Source organism: Chiroxiphia lanceolata, chromosome 6 (genome assembly GCF_009829145.1).
Source record: "Chiroxiphia lanceolata isolate bChiLan1 chromosome 6, bChiLan1.pri, whole genome shotgun sequence".
NCBI lineage: Eukaryota > Metazoa > Chordata > Aves > Passeriformes > Pipridae > Chiroxiphia > Chiroxiphia lanceolata.
This window is the reverse complement of record NC_045642.1, coordinates 5,778,109-5,799,629: the sequence shown is the minus strand read 5'-3', so window position 1 is coordinate 5,799,629 and position 21,521 is coordinate 5,778,109. Positions and strand designations below refer to the sequence as shown.

The 21,521-nt window shown below is 37.5% G+C and overlaps 1 protein-coding gene across 6 annotated transcripts in view; it reads right to left on the bottom strand.

Moving 5' to 3' along the window:
• ANO3 (anoctamin 3) overlaps positions 1–21,521 on the bottom strand; it is a 133,890-nt gene that overhangs the window by 74,293 nt on the left and 38,076 nt on the right. For 4 of the 6 annotated variants that reach the window (XM_032690447.1, XM_032690442.1, XM_032690445.1 and 1 more), the window contains exons 2-3: positions 13,612–13,812; positions 12,652–12,723 (exon numbers count right to left, since the gene is read on the bottom strand). In XM_032690447.1, coding sequence (XP_032546338.1) covers positions 12,652–12,723; positions 13,612–13,810 — 271 coding nt within the window. In that variant the 5' untranslated portion in view covers positions 13,811–13,812. Of the gene's footprint in view, positions 1–12,651; positions 12,724–13,611; positions 13,813–14,433; positions 14,454–15,500; positions 15,597–21,521 lie in introns of those variants that run through there. The other 2 variants (XM_032690444.1, XM_032690446.1) reach the window with 2 other exon arrangements.

Below are 21,521 nucleotides of genomic sequence, written 5' to 3'. Positions count from 1 at the left end.
TAACATGTCATAAATTTCAGCAAGCAATCGAAATGCCCAATTCCCCCCCCCACATGCAGATACAGCATTTGAAAATTTGCATCTTAAGACACTGCAGTGAGCACTTCAGAACACATTTTAGGAGGGCTACCTGATGGTGGTAGAAGGTAGAAGGACACTATGAAGAAAGCATTTTCCTTTTCACTGGATTTAGTTTTAATTGCTCAACTGAAGTTTTTATGAAAACTTTGCTGAGTACCCTGAGAGAGCTGCAGGGAACTGAGGACCTTCTCAAAGCTTACCCACATTGTCCCTCAGTGAGTCACAACAATACTTACCCTGTATACCCAGCAGGAGTAAAATGAAGGGTAATGTCTGTACAGTGTAGGACCATGTAAAGTTTTAATGAATGCTGGAAAATGGTCAGACTTGAAAAAAATATTTTAAAGATGAAAAAGATGGAATAATTATTCCCACACAACTGGACAAATTTGAAATAGAAACATATTCAGACAAAAAAGTTACCCACAAATCCTGAGCCAAGTTCTCATCTCAGCTTTCACATCAACATGGGAAAAGTCAGGAGGACTAGGAACAGCATTTAGCCCAGTAATTCTAAACCCTAAAGAGAAGCCAAGTCATGGTTGCTGTGGAAACCACAATCTTGAATTTTCTGAATTATATTTATAAAAGCTCATCTGCAACAATAAAGTTTTTCATGAAGTTGCTCAGTTAAATTTTCCACAGTAAGTACTATAGAAACAAAAAAAGGAACAAACACAATTATCTCACATACCCTAAACATTTCACACTTCTGAGATGGAATATTAAAATCTAGAACATTTCCAAGCACCGTTTTTTCTGCAGTTGAGATACTACATAGCGATTACACAAATGTTTCCCTGGTAATTTCTGATATTGACACTAACCTTGGTAAATCTGTGATTGGATTTTGTTATGTACAAAATAGCTAATTTTAATCATCAAAGTGCCTACTCAGGTACTTACACAGATTGCTCTTGGTCAACAAAAATGAACACAATAAAAGGAAGGTTTTAGGTAGCAGGTATACAAAGTAGGAAAGAGGACACTTAAACAACTTTGCAGACTTTGCCTCATGCCCAGGGGTGATGAACTCTTAAGTTTAAGAGCTTGTAATAGAAGCATGTAAAACAAGAGACAGGACTACGAAATCATAACTAGGTCATTTAAAGCAAGGAAACCATACTTACATTAAGAGTCTATTTTTAGAGGAAGTTTTAGAGGATAGCCCTATGAGTACACCTAATACTAAAAAGAAAACAACAGCCTTTGCAAAACCACCCAGTGCTTCATTTAAGCAATTTGAAGTTATGAAATAAGTTTTCCTTCAGGCTCAACACACTTTACCTGCTAAACATTTTTATGCTTTCAAGGACACATATTTCAAAATGCAGCATCTCTTCTGTAAAAAAAGGATCATTTCTTATATAAACTTAAAGATACTTGCTATTGTATTTCTTAGAAGTTGATTACTCACTTTATGCATGTGAAGCACTCTCCCACTATATAATATATTAACAGTAAAAGGGAGCAATTCATAGCATTTAAATATTGTACTTGAATAATATTTGTTACACTTGTCTAAAAAATGTCAGACTGAGACATATCATACAATCCATATTTCAAAAGTATATTCAGAAGTTTGCATTTTCCTTAACATTCAGTAGTTTTGGGAACTACTGTCAACAAAACACCTAAATATGGTTTGTAGATACTTTGAACAGATTAGTATTCTTTACCTCTTCTGTAGCATATATTAAAAGAAATCTTTAATATAAATAATCGACTCAAAGAAAAAGTTCAATAGAATGCATCATATTTTTATACCAAAACAGGTTACAAAGAACAATCACAATGCATGTGTGGTTTTGGAGGCACATTTAGTTTCTTAACTTTCTGCAAATTTCTTTTGATCATTTTTAATGTTTTTAAAGAACAGAGAAAAATACATTGATTTTAGAAAAAGAACTTGAGAGAAGATAACAGAAATTAAACTTTGCTACTAGCATTGACTATGTTTTTCTATTTTTTATGACCAGGTGCTTTTCCTGTAATAAGGTATCCATTACTTTCATTTAAAAAAACTTTCTCCTGTAATTTTCCCACCCACTAAGCCAAAATTACATTCCTTTAAAGATAAACTTGTATACTACAAAGCACAGTGATTTAACTCCTCGAGACTTTCTTCAATAACTACAGTTTCTAAGCTTCTATGACATTCTTATATAAAGTTTGTCTATAAAGTCTATTTTCTGTCATCCATTCCTCCCCAGTCTCTATTATTTGGTCATGTACTTTATCTGCCATTTGGGATTGCCACAATCCAAACCAAGATAGCATCCCTGAATGCTGAGTCTGGAGTTGTACTGCCCAAGGATGTTTTTAATGTAACTTCCTCTGAAAGCAATAATATGAACTAAAAGTCTTTTTATTTGACTTGCACTGTAAGTATCCATCTTTAAATTCAAACGTGGATCTTTATGTGGCTGCAGCTCCATAATATGTCATGAGAGAAGCTTGGCTGCCTGAAGTTCTCTCCCTCAGCACTGTGGGAAAGCTACTGTTTACTGCATTTTTATTTTCCACCAGGTCCCTGCCCTATGACAACCCATTTGGTTGTTACTGTCGAGATCAGCTGCCAGTGCTCCCTGTTCTGGTATTTCTTGGACAGGCTCTGATGCCAACCATCACAACTAGTCTGCTTCATTTGGAGGGGTTGGGGGTAGGCAAGAAGCCACAAGAGGAAAAAAAAATCCAGTTAATATTGCTCTAGAAGCTCAGGTTTTTTACACCAATTGACAGAAAGATGAGCCCTCAACAGACCTCAGCTGTCACCCCCCCTCCCCAGGCCCAGCGAGAGGACTCCCCATCCCTGGAGTGTTCAAGGTCAGGATGGATGGGGTTCTGCAGTCTGGTCTGGTGGAGGTGTTCCTGCCCACAGCAAGGGAGTTGGAACTGTTTAAGGTCCCTTCCAACCTTAATCATTCTATGGGTCTATGTTCCCTTTGCTGCTATTAATTAATGCCATCCCGTCTGTGCTTTGCTGGGCACAGCTGAAAGACATGAGCTAGGAGCATCTCATTCATATATATTGAGTCCTTGCAATGTTTTTATTAAACATTTTCATTTGGATTTTTTAAAACTAATTTTCTTCTTTAGAGAGCTAAATAAAGTTGATGCAATTCTCATCTGTGTAGGTCTAATCACTAAAATACTACTCTATCAAAATGTCCACCAATCAATGTTTAGATGCTGAAATATATCAGCTGAGCAGATGTGCTGCATTCAGCTTTTAGTTAATCTACTCTGTCGGTATTAACTCAGTAAGGTAAAAAACCTTTAGTCAATGTAAAAACATGCCAAAGTCAGCAAAGAGTGTAATAATTGTTTACAAAGCACTTTTCCCTTTCTCCTCTACTGAAGGACCAAAAAACAAAAATAAAAAAATTATCTGACCTGTTGGGGTGACTCCTTGGTAAATACAGCTCCCCTACATTAATGCTAAAGTATACAGAGTTTCCTGAAAAATTTTGAGACTGTGGAAAACCTCAAAAGATGTAAAGAAAAAAGGAAAAGGGGAGGGCAGGGGGGAAAGCATGGCTGGGTAAAACAAAAAGTCTGCAGTGGGAGGACTGTAATGGAGGATGGGACTCATGTATGTTCATGCCCACGTCCTCAAACCACCAAGGACATCGAAAGGACATTTGCCTTCATTCCTAACCACTCTCTTCTTTTAGTTTTGTGCACTTTGCAGAATTATTTTTTTCAGGTCTCCTGTGGGTTGACCCTGGCCGGATGCCAGGTGCCCACCAAAGACGCTCTGTCACTCTGCTCCTGAGCAGAACTGGAAGGAGAAAAATACAACAAATGGCTCCCGAATCAAGACAAGAACAGGGAGAGATCAGTCATCACTTACTGTCATGGTCAAAACAGACTCCACTTGGAGAAAATAAATTTAATTTATTACCAAGAAGTTCAGAGCAGAATAATGACACATAAAACTAAATCCTAAAATACCTTCCCCCTGACCCTCCCTTCTTCCTGGACTTAACTTTACTCCTGGGTTCTCAACCTCCTCCCTCAGGAGCAGTACAGGGGAATGGGAAATGGGGGTTGCATCACATACTGTCTGTGCTACTCCTTCCTCCTGAAGGTGAGACTCCTCACACTCTTCCCCTTCTCCAGCATGAGGCCCCTCCAATGGGGAACAGTCCTCCATAAACTGCTCTAGGATGAGTCCTTCTCATGGGCTGTAGTTCTTCATGAACTGCTTCAGTGTGGGTTCCTTCCACAAGGTGCAGTCCCCTCAGGAACAGACTGCCCTAGCATGGGTCCTCCACCAGATCACAAGTCCTGCCACCAAACCTGCTCTAGTGTGGGCTCCTCTCTCCACAGGTCCTGCCAGGAGCCTGCTCCAGTATGGACCTCCCAGGCTCCTCCATGGGCTGCGGGTGGATGTCTGCTCCACCATGGACCTCCACAGGCTGCAGGAGCACAGTCTGCCTCACTCTGGTCTTCACCATGGGCTGCAGGGGAATCTCTGCTCCAGCTGAAGTTGCCCGTATGTATTTTATTTCCTCCCTGAAATCTGCTATCCCAGGGGTGCTTCCACTGCCACTGAACGGGTTCAGCCTCGGCCAGCGGCGGGTCCGTCCTGGAGCCGGCTGGCATTGGCTCTGCTGCACACAGGGGAAGCTTCCAGCAGCCTCTCATAGGAGCCACCCCTGCAGCCCCCCCAGCTACCTAAAACTTGCCAGGCAAACCCAATACAGCTGTTCAGGTAAAATATTACCGCTGACGCAAACAGAACGTGCATGACCCTTTACACAACCTCTTTATGTGAATTTTCACAGTACCCACTAAAAGGGGAAAGATTTAAATATCAATTCTAGTAAAAGACTATGTGCTTGCAGAACTACAATAAAAAGCAACTATAATATATTTTTAAATGAGTATAGCCAATTAACAGTATCTTGCTGATGTATTAGACATATACAATCATGTTAATTAAAACTTATGTGATGGTTGAGAGCTTTCAGAATTGTTGTCACATAAAAAGTTTTATTAAAAAAATATTAAAATGGTGTATAGAATTTGTAAGTCTCAAGTGACCTGTTATAGAGAGGAAAGTTACACTATTATGACTTCAAGTCAGAACAGTTTCTGTATTAAATTATCTTTTGCCAATGCTGCAAAAGAAAGAGAGGGAAAAAGCCAGGCTGAATTTTAAACAAAGATAAGGTTGTTAAATCAGAGAAAGGGTGACAGCTTCTAATTCTACAGGTAAGAGTCCAAATCTTATTTCAATAAAGTCAGTGGGAATTTCAGTATTCACTTCAACATGTCAAGGATTTCTCTTAATTAGGTACATACTTAAAGCAGATGCACCTGTATAATTGTTAGAACACCTGAACATGTAACTAAGTAATGTCACCTTGGATACATACTCAAGTATAAGGTGATTTTAAAAAGGCTTCAAGCATTAATCAAGCAGATAACAGATCTCTTCATCCTAGCAGTTGCTTTGCTTTGCTATCTTGTTATATAGAGGCATGATGAGAAACTTCAGTTTTCATACATCACAAAAACCTATCAACACTTCCTGACATATACTTACTACACTTAATGCATGACAATAAGATACGCCCAATAAGGTCACTTATAGGATAAAACACTGGAGACACTGTCATTTCTGGAAATACTTTATATAAAAATGCAAAAGCATTTAGTTTAGAAATAGATTTCTAGGTCCTCACTTTGCATCTTCAGTTTTAGGTCTTCTTAACTGATTGGCTATCTTTCTTACTATCATACTTTTCTGAAAGGTGCATTTTAATTTTATGAAAGGGGATAAAAAGCACTTGTCCCAATTTCTCTGTAACATGCAATTCATTAATATATTTTATATAACTGTAGTTTATGATAGCAAAAGCTTTTCAATTTACATGTGGCATAGCTATAGAAAAAGAAATTAATATAAATATTATTCCTAAATGGTTTCTGTTTCACAGACTTTGATATGATGACTCTTTACTCATTCCTTTGAGCTTTTACACATTAAAGGACAGGCTTTGCAAAGCTTTAGTAAGAATGAGATTATTGGTCAAGAAAATAATCCCCTTTTGTCCTAATTTTAGTCCTAGAAACAACAAATAACCTGGAGAAGGACATCACTAGACACCTGGATAAATGACATTGTGACGGATTTAGGTCTTCTTATTTTATTGTGCTGTGCACCTGGGATACTATATTATACATATAACATAGAAGGGTTTTCAGCTACCCGTGTATGTATACTTAGATATGAAAAACTCTCATGACAGACAAATACAGGCTTTTCTTAATGTACAATTTCTTATGAACTTTCAGAGAGTGCCAACCATTATACAGAATATTTCTCATTTTTTAAAAACGGAGACAGTCAGGTATTACTGCTGTTTGGAGGAGTTAGGATGGTATACAGAACTGGTAGAGGCAGATTAAATGCCTAAAGCACATCAATATTTCGAACCTCAGTACTAAATTTGAAGACTAATCCTTATTATGTTTCAGTGAGCACTGAACAGATTACAAAGCTTCTTCATCCATACTGTCAGCTCTCCAGGCATGAGCCAGCTCTAATATGCACAACTCCCTCGTGCTCTAGGTATGGGAAAAACTGTTCTAATGCAGCTTTTCAGCCATCTCACTACCAGTCAGAACAGACATGACAGCCCTTATTTATGCAGGCACTGCCTAAGCACCACAAACCTGTGAAAAAATTATTCCAGAAGTCACGATGGAAACATCATGTTTCTGTTGAAGCAGAAACTGAACCTGGTTTTCTTGAGTCATATCTTCTGTGACCTTTCAGTCCCTCTCTTAGTGCAAACACTGTACATATTGCACAGGTTACACTGTCCGTTTCAGTCTAACCTCTGTGAGACACTGGATTCGAATCTCACTTCTCTCTCTCTTTACTACTTTTTCTTCTCTTAATCTCTTTTCTTTTTTTTTACTGTTTTCTTTATTCTTTTCTTGAACTTTTTCCTTTATATCTTTTTGGTAACTTAAAATTGATGAGTTGTATTTTACTAAGCTGTGTGAGTTGGTGTGTGCTGGGTACTTGGCTGAAATACTTCCTCTTGGTTGTATGCTAACTTTTAACTTTTGCCAAAACGCCTATTTTCTCACTAAATTAAAAGAAATCTCTTGGGAAACGTATGTAGTGTGCTCTCTTTACATGACCTCAAGGTATTAAGAACCAAAGGCTTTGCAAAAATTAAATTTTGGAGCCTTAAATATAAATAAAACGCCTGGGCAAGCATGTGGCTTGAACCTGGGGTCTTACATCATAACATCACTTAACCAAAATTCACTTAAAAACACTTCTGTAACTGAACACTGAAAAAAGCTTTTATCATGCAGTTATTATGATTCTTTAGTGGACTGTTGGGTTTGGCTCAGCTCTTCATTGGTCAGTACACTATATTACAGCATGGCACATAAATAAGGAGTTTATAAGCTTTGTCGTAATTAGATTCAGGATACATTCAGAATACAGGATATCTGTCACAGTAAAATTATTAACTACTTCATTCATGATCAAGTTCCTATCTAGGAAGGATTCAGTGTCCTGCTTAGAAAGATGAGTTACTATGCACAAATCCCTCATAATTAACCTAAGTCAGGGGGAAAAAACTCCCCACAGAATCGAAAAAAGAATAAATGAATTAGTGTTGTTTTACTTGCTACTGAGTGTTGTTTTTATTTGCCAAATAACTTAAAAGTGGATCCTAATTATATCTAAATACTGAATACCAATTTCTATTGATTATATCATCCCTCATTTTTACATCTTATTTGAAATGACATATTTCAGACTAACAATGTAAAGCAGATCCTCTGATGATCCTCTAACATTTCTGATTACAGGATCTGCAGAAAACTACTAATATGCTTGCTTGCATTAAAATGAGAAAATTTGTTCTTTAAGTTAACAAGCAGACTGTCAGCTTCACAAGTCTTTCTTTTAGTATAAATGGATTTCCAATATGGCCTAACTCCTGAAAACCTTGATGCCTTAGCTATGCATGTGATAAACTGGATTTTTAAATACATTAATCTGTATTGTAATAAGAAATTCCTTTTGTAAATCTGACTCACAGCGTTTCAAAGTGAACATAAAAAGAGGAAGTCAAACCTGACAAAACTCATGATAGTAATTCCAACTATAGAAAAGGACCTAACAAATAGATAAACACGTCACATATATCAGTCTAAATATTGCCACTGCCCTCTATTCTTTTGCTAAACCCAAAGGACAATCTGAGAAAAGATCAGACAACACTGCTTGTGGTTTTGTGAGCCTTTGCATCCTACACAGCTCTTTTTCACCTGTACCATGCATTAGAAGAGAGGGTTTCTCTCAGTTATGGCAAGAAAAGAGTTTTTCTTAGAAAAATGGAGTTATTACTGAAATTCAGTAAAACAAATCCTTGCAAATCATGTAATTATCTTCACCTTAACTCAAGACTACCTCATTTTCAGTTCAGTCATAAAAACCTGCTAAATTCTCTTAATCTCAGGCAGCCAGATTTCTAAAGCACACTCACAACACCCCGAAGGTATGTAGTAACCACCTCCTATTATTTTAACAGACGTCATCGAAGATTTTTCAACTGTTCATAGAGATTAAATTCTAGTGCAAATAACCTTCAACAAAATTGTCTACATTTAGATTCCCTCAGAAAACATGGGCAGACAAATTCGTAAGAATTCAAAGATAAGGTTCATTCCCTTTATGCATATAATGGCATTAAAGGAAAAAGAAAACCATTATTTAAAAAATTTACCAATTACTGTTTCTTAGCACATCCATGTGCTGCATGTGCACACAGACGCACCCCTGCACCAGCAGAGCAGTTCCTGGGTTCACTCATTAGTTAACCTTAATGTCATTAACCTTAATGTCTCTGCAATTCTGTTCTGTTTCTAGAATTTAAAAATAAAAAGTTCTAGTGGACAATAAATTTTAATTAGTATGACTCTCTGTATTTAGTTACTATGTAGCTACTAGGAAGCAGCCACTTGTTTTTCCCAGCTCCAATTAGATCCACAAGCTATTATGGGTGTCTGCAGTAAAGCCAGAAATTCAGGAACTGAAGCCATGTCATTTAAATCCAGCTGGCACAATCAAAGTGATTACTGAGCATGTCTTTCAGAAGAGAAACGAAACACAGAAAAAAGGAATGAAATATAAATACACACTACATTTTTTAGCAAGCATCCACAGACAGAAGACTTCGAAAAAAAAGTATAATGTTCAACTCCCTTTGAGAGAATGAATGTCAAACATCTGAGTGTCACTGGTGTGACCTTCAAACGTATTAAAAGATGGATGACACTGGAATTATATTGTTACAGCAACGAGTTCAGCATAACATCCACATTCCTGTGTAAACAAATTTACGTGTATCTACAAATACAACACAAGTATTTTCATTTTTTCTTTTATTTACCAAGAGATAAATATAAGAGGTAAGATCCTGACACCCAAATACAAAAGTATTAAATAGTTTTTTCCCATTTTGCTAAATTTATGCCTCTTAGCTATTTGTGACTATTGCACCAGTATGAGACAGTAGTCTAAGTAAGTCTTGGATCACAGGTATACTGCTTTTGTTACCTAAAATACCACACTGAGACTGGGCCTAACTGTCTGTCATCTCACATAAGCATCTCTCCTGTGGCAGGCATCAAAGACTGTATACCCAGGCAGTAAACCAACATTACATTGGTTAGCAGGCAAACTGGTCCCTTGGAGAAGTTCTTGGGTAAAAAGTAATTCTCTGAACAGTCAAAACACAGGAAGCTTTTGCTCATTTAATGAGTAAAAATCTTAAAAGAAGATGCAATAGAGCTGGAGGGATTACTGCTCTTAACTGAGAACTCTGATCTTAGTTTTATTTTTTGTGAATTCAAATCACCTCAACTGACAATGGATTGTTAAACCAGAACTTTATATTCTTCTATAATGCAAACGTAAAAGAAAAGGAAGCGCTTCTTGAAGGAAGTAGAAGTAATAACATGATTTTGCTCTGGACTGAACACCAAATTCTACAACCATGCTTTGAGAAATACAAGGTGTAACATTTTACTTCATGTCCAGATCCAAGCAATAGGATTTCCACCTAGGTAACATCCAAAAGCTCTGATCATAACCTTCACTGGATGGGAATTTCTACAAAGCTTTGGTTAGGCACGGAGCGTTTCAGTGTGTCTGAAACCTCAAAGTTCACGTTTTATATTACAGAAGCTCAATGCCCATCACTTCAACTGAATTTACCAATTCCTCAAACTAAAAACACTATTTACCACCTAAAACTGACAGGTAAAAAATACATAAATCCATAATGCCCTTGGTCCCATTTGTCTGGTTTAGTAACAAAGGTGCAATACATTACTTCTTACTTATAAATCCATCAATGTCATTAACTAAACAAGTCCAACAGACTTATGGCCTCATGTATAGTCACTGAAAAAGAGAACCTTTCCACTGAAGTCTTTTATCTGATGTCTGTTAATCCCCTTCACACAAGTTTGTCTGTGGACACAATTCTGGAAGAGGATAAAGCCATTTGGCCTATTTTATGCACAGTTCCACAATGCTGCCTAATTAAAAATTCACCACATTCACTTAATTCAGCTGTTTAAGATGTTCTCAGGAGAGTAGTTTGAAAAGGTTCACGAAGACGATGACACCCATTAATCAGCCTATTTTGCAAACCCCATCCAAGTGCCAGAGTACAAACCAAAGCATTGTTTTCATCTATTTGGTGATCAAAGTTCAGGCACTAATATTCCTTTTTCTGTATTGTTTTGTTTTTTTTAATCTCCTCCCCACCTCCCCCCAGGAGGATAAAATTTAAAATTTTAGACTTGGAGACAAATTTTTACCCACATAAATAAGATCCTCAAGCACCAACAAACTGTATTTTGAAGGCACACAGGCCATTTTGTTAAATGCACCTCTAACTGACCCTGATTTCTCTTCATGAACCTAACACATGATGCTGATTTTTATATAAGGCAATCCTTAGGGCTGACTTCAGGGATTAATTTATAAATACTGTTTCCTTTCTTACTTGTAACTGAACAATCTAATCAGTTACATTTCTGTAAATACAGAATAACTTCACAGATTTCAGTTATCTAATTTCGGTTTGACTCAATTAACACAGACAAATTAATGAGTCAAGTTAGGAAAGGGCTACTATTTAAATATTTTTTTTTCTCTTCAAAGATCATAGCTGTAGTCAGAAGAGACAAAACATCCATGCCAAAATTTAATACAATTTTGAGCTGATAAGATCAATCTATCTTTTCCTCAATTGCTGAGCCCTCCATGTATCTTTCAGGCTAAAACTAAGTAATGTGAATGAAAACAGTGCATCACTCACTGTGAGAAAGAATTACTGCTGCCATATACAAAAATGCAATAACATCAGCATGTGTAAGCAACTAGTAAAAAATAGAGCAGGATATAAAAAAAAATTTAAGGAAATTGTAACAGTAAAATCTTCTATTGTCCATGCTTGCTCACCCAATGAGACCAATTACACTTGGAGAGTGCAGTAAAACTTTCGCTGGAACTTACTGAGACACACAATTTTCTTACATACTCTTCATGTCAAACTTTTGGTCTGTGCCATGATTTTGGAACATTTGGTTTGGAGGAAGTACCAATTTCAGCTATTCCAGTAGATACCTCTTTAGGAGACCTTGAGAAGCCTCTTATCTATCATGTAATTTGGGCCATGAAGAAAAATCAATGCTAAAACGCGTGAGAGGTGAGCAGAAATAGCTTTTTGAAAGCAGATCTCTCTCATTCTGCATGAAGATATGATTTCTAGTTGGATGCTTCATCATCTGTGAGCAAAAATATCTTTCATAGCAGTTGTGCAAGGTGAAGCAATATCTGTGTGTCTGTATGGGTAAAGCAGATGGCCAGAAAACTTCAAAATTACTTGATTTTGGAACATGCAAATTACTACTCATGTGTGCATTTACAGATTCAATTTGCAGTTGCAAGAATGGGATTCTAAGAATAATTTCTTTCCTACTTTCTTTGACTTAATTACAGTATCAGAATGACAGTAATTCAGGTACAGATATCAAATGTGGCTATTTTTCTGCATTAGTTCTTTTTTTTTTCCCCAGACTGGAACCCTTTTTATAAGTATATATCTAAAGCAAATATATAAGAATACCAAAACCAGTAACAACAACAGAACTGCAGCCACAACAATACTGAATAACGTGACTATACAGGAAAATTAAGTGAATAATAACAACTTCAAAGGAATTTCAAATACAGGTGATTGTATTACGATTGTATTACGAAAGATTGTTATAGGGAAGGATACACTGAATGTATGACATTTCTCTGTCTTTATTCCCTCTTTACTGTTAGTCTGAAAGGTGAGACAATATCAGGAAATTTATGACATCACACAGTCACATTTAATCTTCTCTTTCAAAAAAACTGGCAGTTCAGGGTACATACATACGGCCTTTCCACACTTAAATACTGCAAGTGTAATTGAATAACCATTAATTTTCATTATTTCAGTTCAGACAACAACTTACCTAAAAATGGATCACCGTATTCTGTATTAGACAACTTAAGCAAGTTGTTTTCCAAAGTCTCCACCACTTTAGCTGTAATAAATGCAATATTCATATCAGCATTCACAATGATTTTGTAAGTAAAATATACTTTTTAAAGCTGTTTTAAAACTTTACACTGAAATTTTGAAGAGCACTTTCCATCGGCAGAAAAAATAACAAGATCACTTTAATGAAGAATTCCACTCTATTTCTGAGAGCAGTTCGTCTCGGTAAAATAAATTTCTAGAGTAATAATTAGTGTCTAATGTCTATCAACATTAAAGAAAGACTTATCAAAATCTAGTAGCAAAAGTCAGATAAAGGTTTGCACACATTTGGGCAAGAGTGGATGGCAACAGTTGGCAACAGGCAACACACAGTGACTGAGATCTCCAACTGGACTAGTTTCTCTGATAAGGTATGTTTATCTATTAAATCATGAATCCTAAAATAAAAGTAGTTCCTTATTCCAGCACAAACTAAAATTCAGAGGGATTTTCTCCCTTTGCTCTCATTTTCTCCATACCACTCTTCCCTGGTTCTGCTATTCATCAATGAATGCATCTGCTCATACGTGTTCATACTTAAAGACATTTTTTGCCAAAAGCCTAGGAATTTTCTCTCTTCCTAGGACAGACTACAGAAACCTTCATGCTCTTTCCCAGCACACCTGAGCACCTTCTTGTCTTGTTTTCAGTGAGAAGGAAATAATCATAATTGATAAAACAGATAAAAATAATTTTAAAGCCTCACTTCAGACATTATAAGGATACTCAGAATACCACAACGGGGATACGTGTTTCATTGATGACTCAGAACCTGTACTACGATAGGTGTAGGCGTTCTGTGCAAAAACATTTCTCCAATAAACTGTAGATATCTAAACAAATCAAAGCTTATCAGTGTTGGAATAAGCTCCTGAAAGAGAAAACCTCCTACCTCGTTCTGACACTACATCCACTGTAGCTGTTGATGTCCCTGCACTTAGAGGCTGTGGCTGTACACGATTTGGCTGCAGGAATGAAGAATGCTTGCTCAGGCTCTGAGGATGTGTTTGGCTCTGGACGAGGCATGGCATAGATCTTCTAGAAGGTTTCAGTGGATGCTCTTTCACTGTTTCACTTTTGCTTGTATTCATACCTGAAAAAAGTCAGAAGAAAAATAAAATACTAAGCTCTACCCTACTAAGCCATGACAAAGAAAGATAGCTAATTATGAAACCACTTAATAAGCAATCCTCCCACTAAACAAAAATGTTTGGCACACTATAAGGTTTGAAGATAGTTAAAAAAAAAACAAAACAAACAAAAAAACCCAAAACTAAAGTACAGATGCCAATGGTATGCCATTCTGTAAAATATTTACACTTTCCTTTCAAAGCTACAAAAATTTTCCCTTCACCATTATGGAAACATATCAATGCTCTTAATACTTTTACCTATTGGGTAACCTTTGTGAAAAAAACATTATAGAAGCACTAACAAATGTGGCAAAAAACCCCAACATTCCAAAGTTAGCTGGAACAAAACAGCTGGCACAACAATTTGGAAAAAGCCCAACTTCTAAGAGGTGTTCTTGAGATATGAAGAAATAAAGTAGCTTTCCTAAGTGAATGGGAGAAGCAAGAGTGAGAAAAATTCACTGGTTGAGGTAAAGATAGTTAAGTAAGTACAGGAAAAAAGGAAAACCCAAACCAAACCATGATGCAGCCACACTCACTACCTCCCACCAGCAGACCAATGCCCCCTGAGAAACAACTACCTCCTCACTGCTCAGATTTTCTTGCTGAGTGTTATTCTCTGTGGCACGGGACATCCCCCTGGTCCGCTGGGGCCAGCTGTCCCAGCTGCGTGTGTCCCCTCTGCTCACTGCAGAGCAGAGCTGGGAGACAGAGAGGGCCATGATGCTGCACAAGCACTACTCAGCAACAGCCAAAACTCTGGGGTGTTAGCAACACTGTTTTAGTCACAGATCCAAAACATAGAACCATACAGGCTGCTACAAAGAAAACTAACTCCCTCCCAGGCAGATCCAGTGAATATATTCCAAAGTTAACATCAGAAATCTTTGCTACTCCCTTGTTCAAATGCCTCAGGTTATTCCATCAAGAATTAATGCACTGTGACCTCTGAGAGACTGCTGCTTTTCCTGTCAAAGGGAACTCTATGGATAAAGACACCACAGAAGAAAAAATACAGTCTGCAAAATGTCTGGAATATCTTGATGAACAAGGATATACACATAGATTAGGATTAGAAATACACTGATATTCACCTCTACCAAAAATTAAAGGTGGAGAAAACAAAAACAAACAACACTAAAGTATCTATTGGTTTCAATGCCAAGGAAAATTAACCACATGGGGTTTGCTAGGAAGCGTGCTAAAGCCTCCTGTCTGTACAGGATCAGGAGATCTTTTGTGATTGCTGTACACAAAGATCCTCAGAAGAGTAACGTAGATAGTCTATTTTACTGCACTATTTCTGTTTGAATTTACAATTTACCACTACACGTTTTTATAAATCTTAGTCTCTTAGTGATATATTTAACCTCTCTCAGTTGTGCTAGAAAGAGTAATCTGACCATTTCTCCTGCTTGGAGTGCCACGACCTTCCAAGGAATTTTCCCCATGAAAATCTGTGCCACTCGAAGGAGTGTCAAACTCTGCAAGTCTCTCTCTTATCTAAACTCAGCGCAAGTATTAAAGAGTCATTCTGGCAGCCACACTCGCACCACCTGAGCTGGGGCTGAGGCAGCTCCAGTGAGCCGAGGGGCCCCGCGACTTCCCACTCACGCCACACTCACACGGCCAGACAAGGTTTCCCTACCGGCTCCACACCAGGTTCTCCACAGCAGAGTCTCAGACGTCTGGATCCTTCAAATAATTTAATCACATTGCAACAACAGAATAACAGATGGAGCTGGGTGCCCCCTGAACAAAGGAAACCACAGGTCCTCAGGAAACCACAGGTTCCCCTGTGCTCTGTCATGCAAAGGGTCGGCAGTTCACCACCCAGAGCTCAATCTGCAGCTGCACACCGACCTACCTGCACTAAAATTATCTTCAGCATCAGAGTCTACAAAGAAGTTCCTCTGATTAGCAGGAAAGCCCCCGCATTTAACTATAATAGCTAAGATCACTTAAAACTTCCCCCGAGCTCACAGAATATGCTTTGTTCTAAGTGTTTCTCTCACCGAGAACTTAATTAGCAGACCAAGGACAGTTCCTCTGCAGCACAGCACACTGTTCTTGGTCAGATAGATTAAGTATTTAGTAGGACATTAAGGTAGACATAGGTAACATCTGTTGCCAGGTTTTTAAAAAGGTACGAGCAGAAAGGACTCTGCTTCTTAGTGAAATGGATGCTGTGTGCCAGCAGAGCATGCAGTGGCAATGGGTTGGAGCACCGACAATGTCGTGTTCAGAGCAGAGCAAAGCCACATAATATGTCTGTTGTGCTACTCCAGAGGTTTCTAGGAAGTCTCCCTTGTAGTTCTTCCTAAAAGGATGTGCTTATTAGACAAAAACCTACAGTAGTTAAGACATAGCAATGGGTAACATAGATTAATACATAAAGAGATATACTTCGTAATTGTTCTGCATGGCTTTAATGATCAATCTCTTAAGCAGTGATAGGCTGTCATTAACTATGGGCCCTACTGCATAATTACTTCATGTTGCCAAAAAATAATGTTTCTTGTATCTATACTGGAGTCACTGTGCGAAGCAAGACAAATCACTACTACCTAAGAAATTTACAGTAATGTAAATAACACACAATCATTCAATTTTAACCGCAATTTAAGTGATATATGTAGAAAAAAGAATATAATTTTTATGATGAGGCACTGTCTTAATTTAAAAGAAAATTATTCCCTTTTGCTCTCTCTCTCTCTGTGTTCCCCTGTGTCATTTCAAACAGACTTCTTAACACCATGCTGCTTCTGCTTGAAGAATGTGAGTCACAGCACAGTAACCTCAGAGCAGATTCGCTGTTATGGTAGTGGTATGACCTTCACGATTAAAATTTAACAAGTTAGTTTCATTCTCTGCTACAGTGTCAGAGTAGTGTTTTATGATATGCTAATTTTGGTGGCATTTGCTCTTGCACGTCAGTGTTTACCCAGCTCTGGCACACTCGTGGCTGACACACAGCTTGTGGTTGACATCATCAACTGGGTCACTAAATTGATTTACCGAAATTATTTTTATTCCTTCCTCACTTCGCCACAGGGGTGTTTTCTAGAATGTATGTTTCCAACTAGAACTTTGCTCCACAGATCTTGCTTGTTCAGGAATATTTGGATGTGCAATAATAGACACATATACGCTTAGCCAAAAAAAAAAAAGGAAGAAAATAAAAAAGTATATACTTGTTTTTAGAACTGTATTTATTGGTTCTTTCCCTGCAAAATATTCCTCTGGCAGTTAGCATGAGCATGGAAATGATTACAGCATGATAGAAATTTCTTACATTGGTGAAAAACATCATTAAAGTTTATGGTTTAATCACATCCTCCCTTTTTTATTTTAGCACTTCTGCCTTGGGAAGTCTCCTTCCAAGGGGGTGCTGGGAATTCCTGTTATTGAGGCAAAACCCTACATGGCTCAAAGCCAGAACAGACAACTGTACTACATCTCATAGCTTCCTGATAGACCAGGCAGGAAAGATGGAGCTAGGATATGAAGAGCTTTTCTGATTGTTAAATGGGTATGCACAATTTAAAGCATGCTCAACATTATGCCAATCTAGAAAGACTCTAAATGAAGCCAGCTCTTGGAGGTCTCCAGATTTTGGCCATGAGAAACATAAAGGAAAAAATTTGCTGTGCCTCATTCTGTGAAATGCAGATAGAGTGGATCATTTCAGTACTAGTGATAAAAAAAAAAAGTGCCTTTCATTTGCTCCTAACTTTAGGTGAAGGAAGTTTGACAGCTAGTCCATATGCATGCTAACCCAATGCTGGAAGTGAGGCTGGACCAGTGCTAATCTCAAAAAGAACAGCCCAGTAACTATTCCCCATTTAATCAAGAATAAACATTGGCATAAAAAAGGAGTAGCTACTACATAAATCAATAGATAGATCACCAGTCCTGGCTCCAGCATTGATCCAAGTGCAGGGGTGCCCAGAGTCCTGGGGGCACTGCCTAGACTTTGTGGAGGTACCTTTTTAAAGATTAGTTTTCTGCACCCTGGAGCTAAGTTTCTCACTTTCTATGGAAATTAGTTATAGTGCACAGTTCATTCTTCTTGACCTTTTTGGAAAGGGGCCTGAGGGCTTCAGGGGTCTTTGCTGGTCTTAATCCTCCCCCTACTGAGTCAACCTTTAGTCAACCTCCTTCTTGCATTTTTACTGTACTGTGTTGTGCTTATCTCCAGGGCCTAGAACAAGGACATTTGTGCCAGAAATATCCTAACTCTGTATGGCCCCTTTCACCAGCTACATCCTGTTCTTTCTCACAGCTTGTTCTTACCAACAATCCTTGGTTGGCTCCATGACCATTTGTCTATTGGTATTTGAGACATACACATTAGCTCCCTTTATTCTGGGTTTCTACACTCATGTCATCACAAGTGTGATTGAAAAAAAATACCTTCTTAACTGTAAAAAAAATTGTGTAAAGCCTTTGCCTTCACATAGCATACATCACACTACCTAAAATAAAATGTCATTCATAAACCACATTGAATAGAGAACCTGATAAATCTCAAATGTTTCTGGCATCATCACAATAGGAATCTTTAATCACATAAATTACGAAGAAAAGCTTGGAACATTTTCCATGACATTTAGGTTAAATGTGAAAACATTTTCACAGCGTCAAGTGTGAAAGCTCAGTTTGGAAGACCCTTTAGTTTGGAAGACCATTTAGTTTTCAATACTCAATGGATGTAACAAATACTTACTGCTAAAGAATAAGCTCACTCTGATTGGTACCTACATTACACAAAAAAATCCTTAATGCAGGATAATTACTCTATTAAATTCTGAAAAACCTTAATTGAGAGATACTTCATAACGAATAATAACTTATTTCAGTAACAGCAGAAGTTTTTTTATCTATTTGTAAGACCTCAACACATACAAAGGGTATTCAGTTTCACATATTAGACCTGTATTTGAGTAAGTCATCCATACTTTCCTTTTTTATATAAAACATAGAATCAAACTGGATAACCTCTATCTTCATTTTATATTCCTACATGGGAAAAAACCCCACCACAGCATCAAGTATTGTTATTATATTAACACTCTTAAAAACTCTTATTATAGCTGGAAAAAAATTAATCCATTTCTTGAAAAGAAAAACATGAGACACTCACTAAACATGGCTGAATACAGCCTCCAAAAATGAACCCTGTTTCTCTTCAACACTATCAGTGTATCATGAAGGCTTCTGATTTCAAATTTTTTAAGTGTATATTTCAGATCAATTTAACTGCCTTTTACATTATGAAGTATGAGGTCAACACAGAATAACACAATCAATTCAGCTGGAAAAGGCCTTTAAAACCATCAAATGCAACCACAGATCATCAAGTTCAATATTATTCCTATTAAAAGTTTTAGCTCAGCCACTTGGATGAGTACAACTTCTAAGCTGGCCAATAATTACGTCCTGAATGATAGTTAAGTCATCATTATAGTATTTTTCAGTATCATCCCACTAAACAAATAACATTGATTATAACATTAAGCCTCACTTTTATAAATCAATCATGCCTTTAAAGATTGCTTCTATTAAATAACATCATTTCACTTCAACCTTTTGCAGTTTTAAGAATTGTGAAAAGAAGAACATATGCAATTAAGTTAATTGTAAATGCCTATACTTGTGCTAGCGTTTTTTTCCCCTCTCAAGACAGATATGTGAGAAACAGCCTTCAATCCAGAATTATAGCTAAGGAACTGATGGGATTATCTGAAAGTTCTCCACGAAAACACAGACACACAGAGACACAGACACACATATGACGAGACTTAAAAAAATATATGGTTAATTCAATTAGTGATTTAAACATCGCAACCTGGTATAACAGTTTTCAGACATGGGGAATTTTTCCCCACAGATCTTGTAAACAGTATGTAACATTTTGTGCAAGCTTCAGTTTCTAATTCTTATTTTATAGTACCTTATCCATCAGATCAAGAGAAAGCTACTACTGTACTTAAATAGTCCATAGATTTTTATACCGGATCACCTCTTCATTTTTTTTTAAATTTATTTTTCTGATGAGCTATTTAGAAAGGACTTCAACATAGCACTATAAGGAAGGCTTAATGGAACCCCATAAATATTTCAGCTTTTTTTCTCTGACTTGACAATAGAGCAGCACTCAACATTCCACGAGCACTCTAGCAGCCACAAAACCAAAAGATTGGAATCCCCATTAGCCATTTTGGCCATAAGCCTTTCATGGACAATTATTTAATTTATAAACAGCTGCCCTTTGCAGAAAAAAAATCCCTGAGACACTGTTTCCCAGGGGAAGTTCCAACTTTTGTGCTGAAATGCCTGTTGTTGGCCAGCACTCAATTCAGTAGGATATTCAGCACTCAGGACCTCTGCACTCTAGTGCAGTGATGATTTCACTTTTCCTTTCAGGTCACTGCTAAAAATACCACCTAGGGTTAAAAGTGATCCCTAGAGAACTCGACCACAAAAGAAAACTCATGAGTAACTGTTTCCTATTTTTAAGTCTTATATTTGAGTTGGCATTTGATATTCCCATTAATTTGGAACTCTATTTACTCTCTAGAGACATCATCTTCACCTAGGTATTTCCAGTTGTGCCAGGGGAAATAAACCAATAGTGCAAAAAACCCTAAGGATTTAAAGAACGCTGAAGACATTCCTTTCATTTAAATATGCTTGCAAGCAGAATTCTCTGGTTCTGCAACCTGGATTGTCAACTTCTTTCCAACAGTTGTGGTCTTATTTTTGTCACAACTATACTAAATGCAGAGTAAACAACAAACAAACTGGAAAACCCCCAAGCACACCCACTACAGTGCTTTTATGGAGAATGAGAAATGACATTACTTCCAAAATTTACCTCTCACACTCAGGCCAGTGAAATTAAGACCTATTTCCTTGTAGAAGCAGCAGGAAATTCAACTGCCAGAATTAAAGAATCACTTGGAAGCTGCTCAAACCTCTCCTTCTAAATACAGCATGAAGTTGGCCTTGCTCTCGTATGGTGTCTATCAGGATACATCCTGTAATGATCAGCTGTAAAATTAAAGTCAAGTCTATTCCTTTAAAAACTCTTACCTTGATAGAAATTACATAATTAGCTGATAAGATGAGAGAAATAAAATTAGAAAATACAAACATGTTTTCATTGACATAGCAGGACAGAGATGTTTAGTCTTTCTTTGCCTCTGTCTTCAATACTGATGACAGACTAAGGGAGCCCCAGTGTCCTAAGCTGGGGGACCATGGCTATGAGAATGATCACCTCCCAGTTGACCCTGAACTTGTGTGGGATCTGCTGCTCCAGATGTATCCCTATACATGTAGGGGGACTGATGGGATTCATCTGAGAATATTCAGAGCCGGCTGATGTCATTTTGAGGCCTCTCTCAATGATTTCTGAATGGTCTTGGGCACCTGGAGAGGTCCCAGTTGACTGAAATATTGTATCAATTTTCAAGAAGGGCAAGAAGGGTGACCCTGGAAACTACAGGGCTGTCAATCTCACTTCAGTGACTCATAAAATTATGCAGATTATTCAGGCAGGTAATGAAAAAACCCGAAGGACAATGCAGTCATCAGTCAGAGCCAGCACAGTTTCTCGTGAGAGAAAAGTTCTGATTTCCTTTCATGACAAAGTAACCCACCT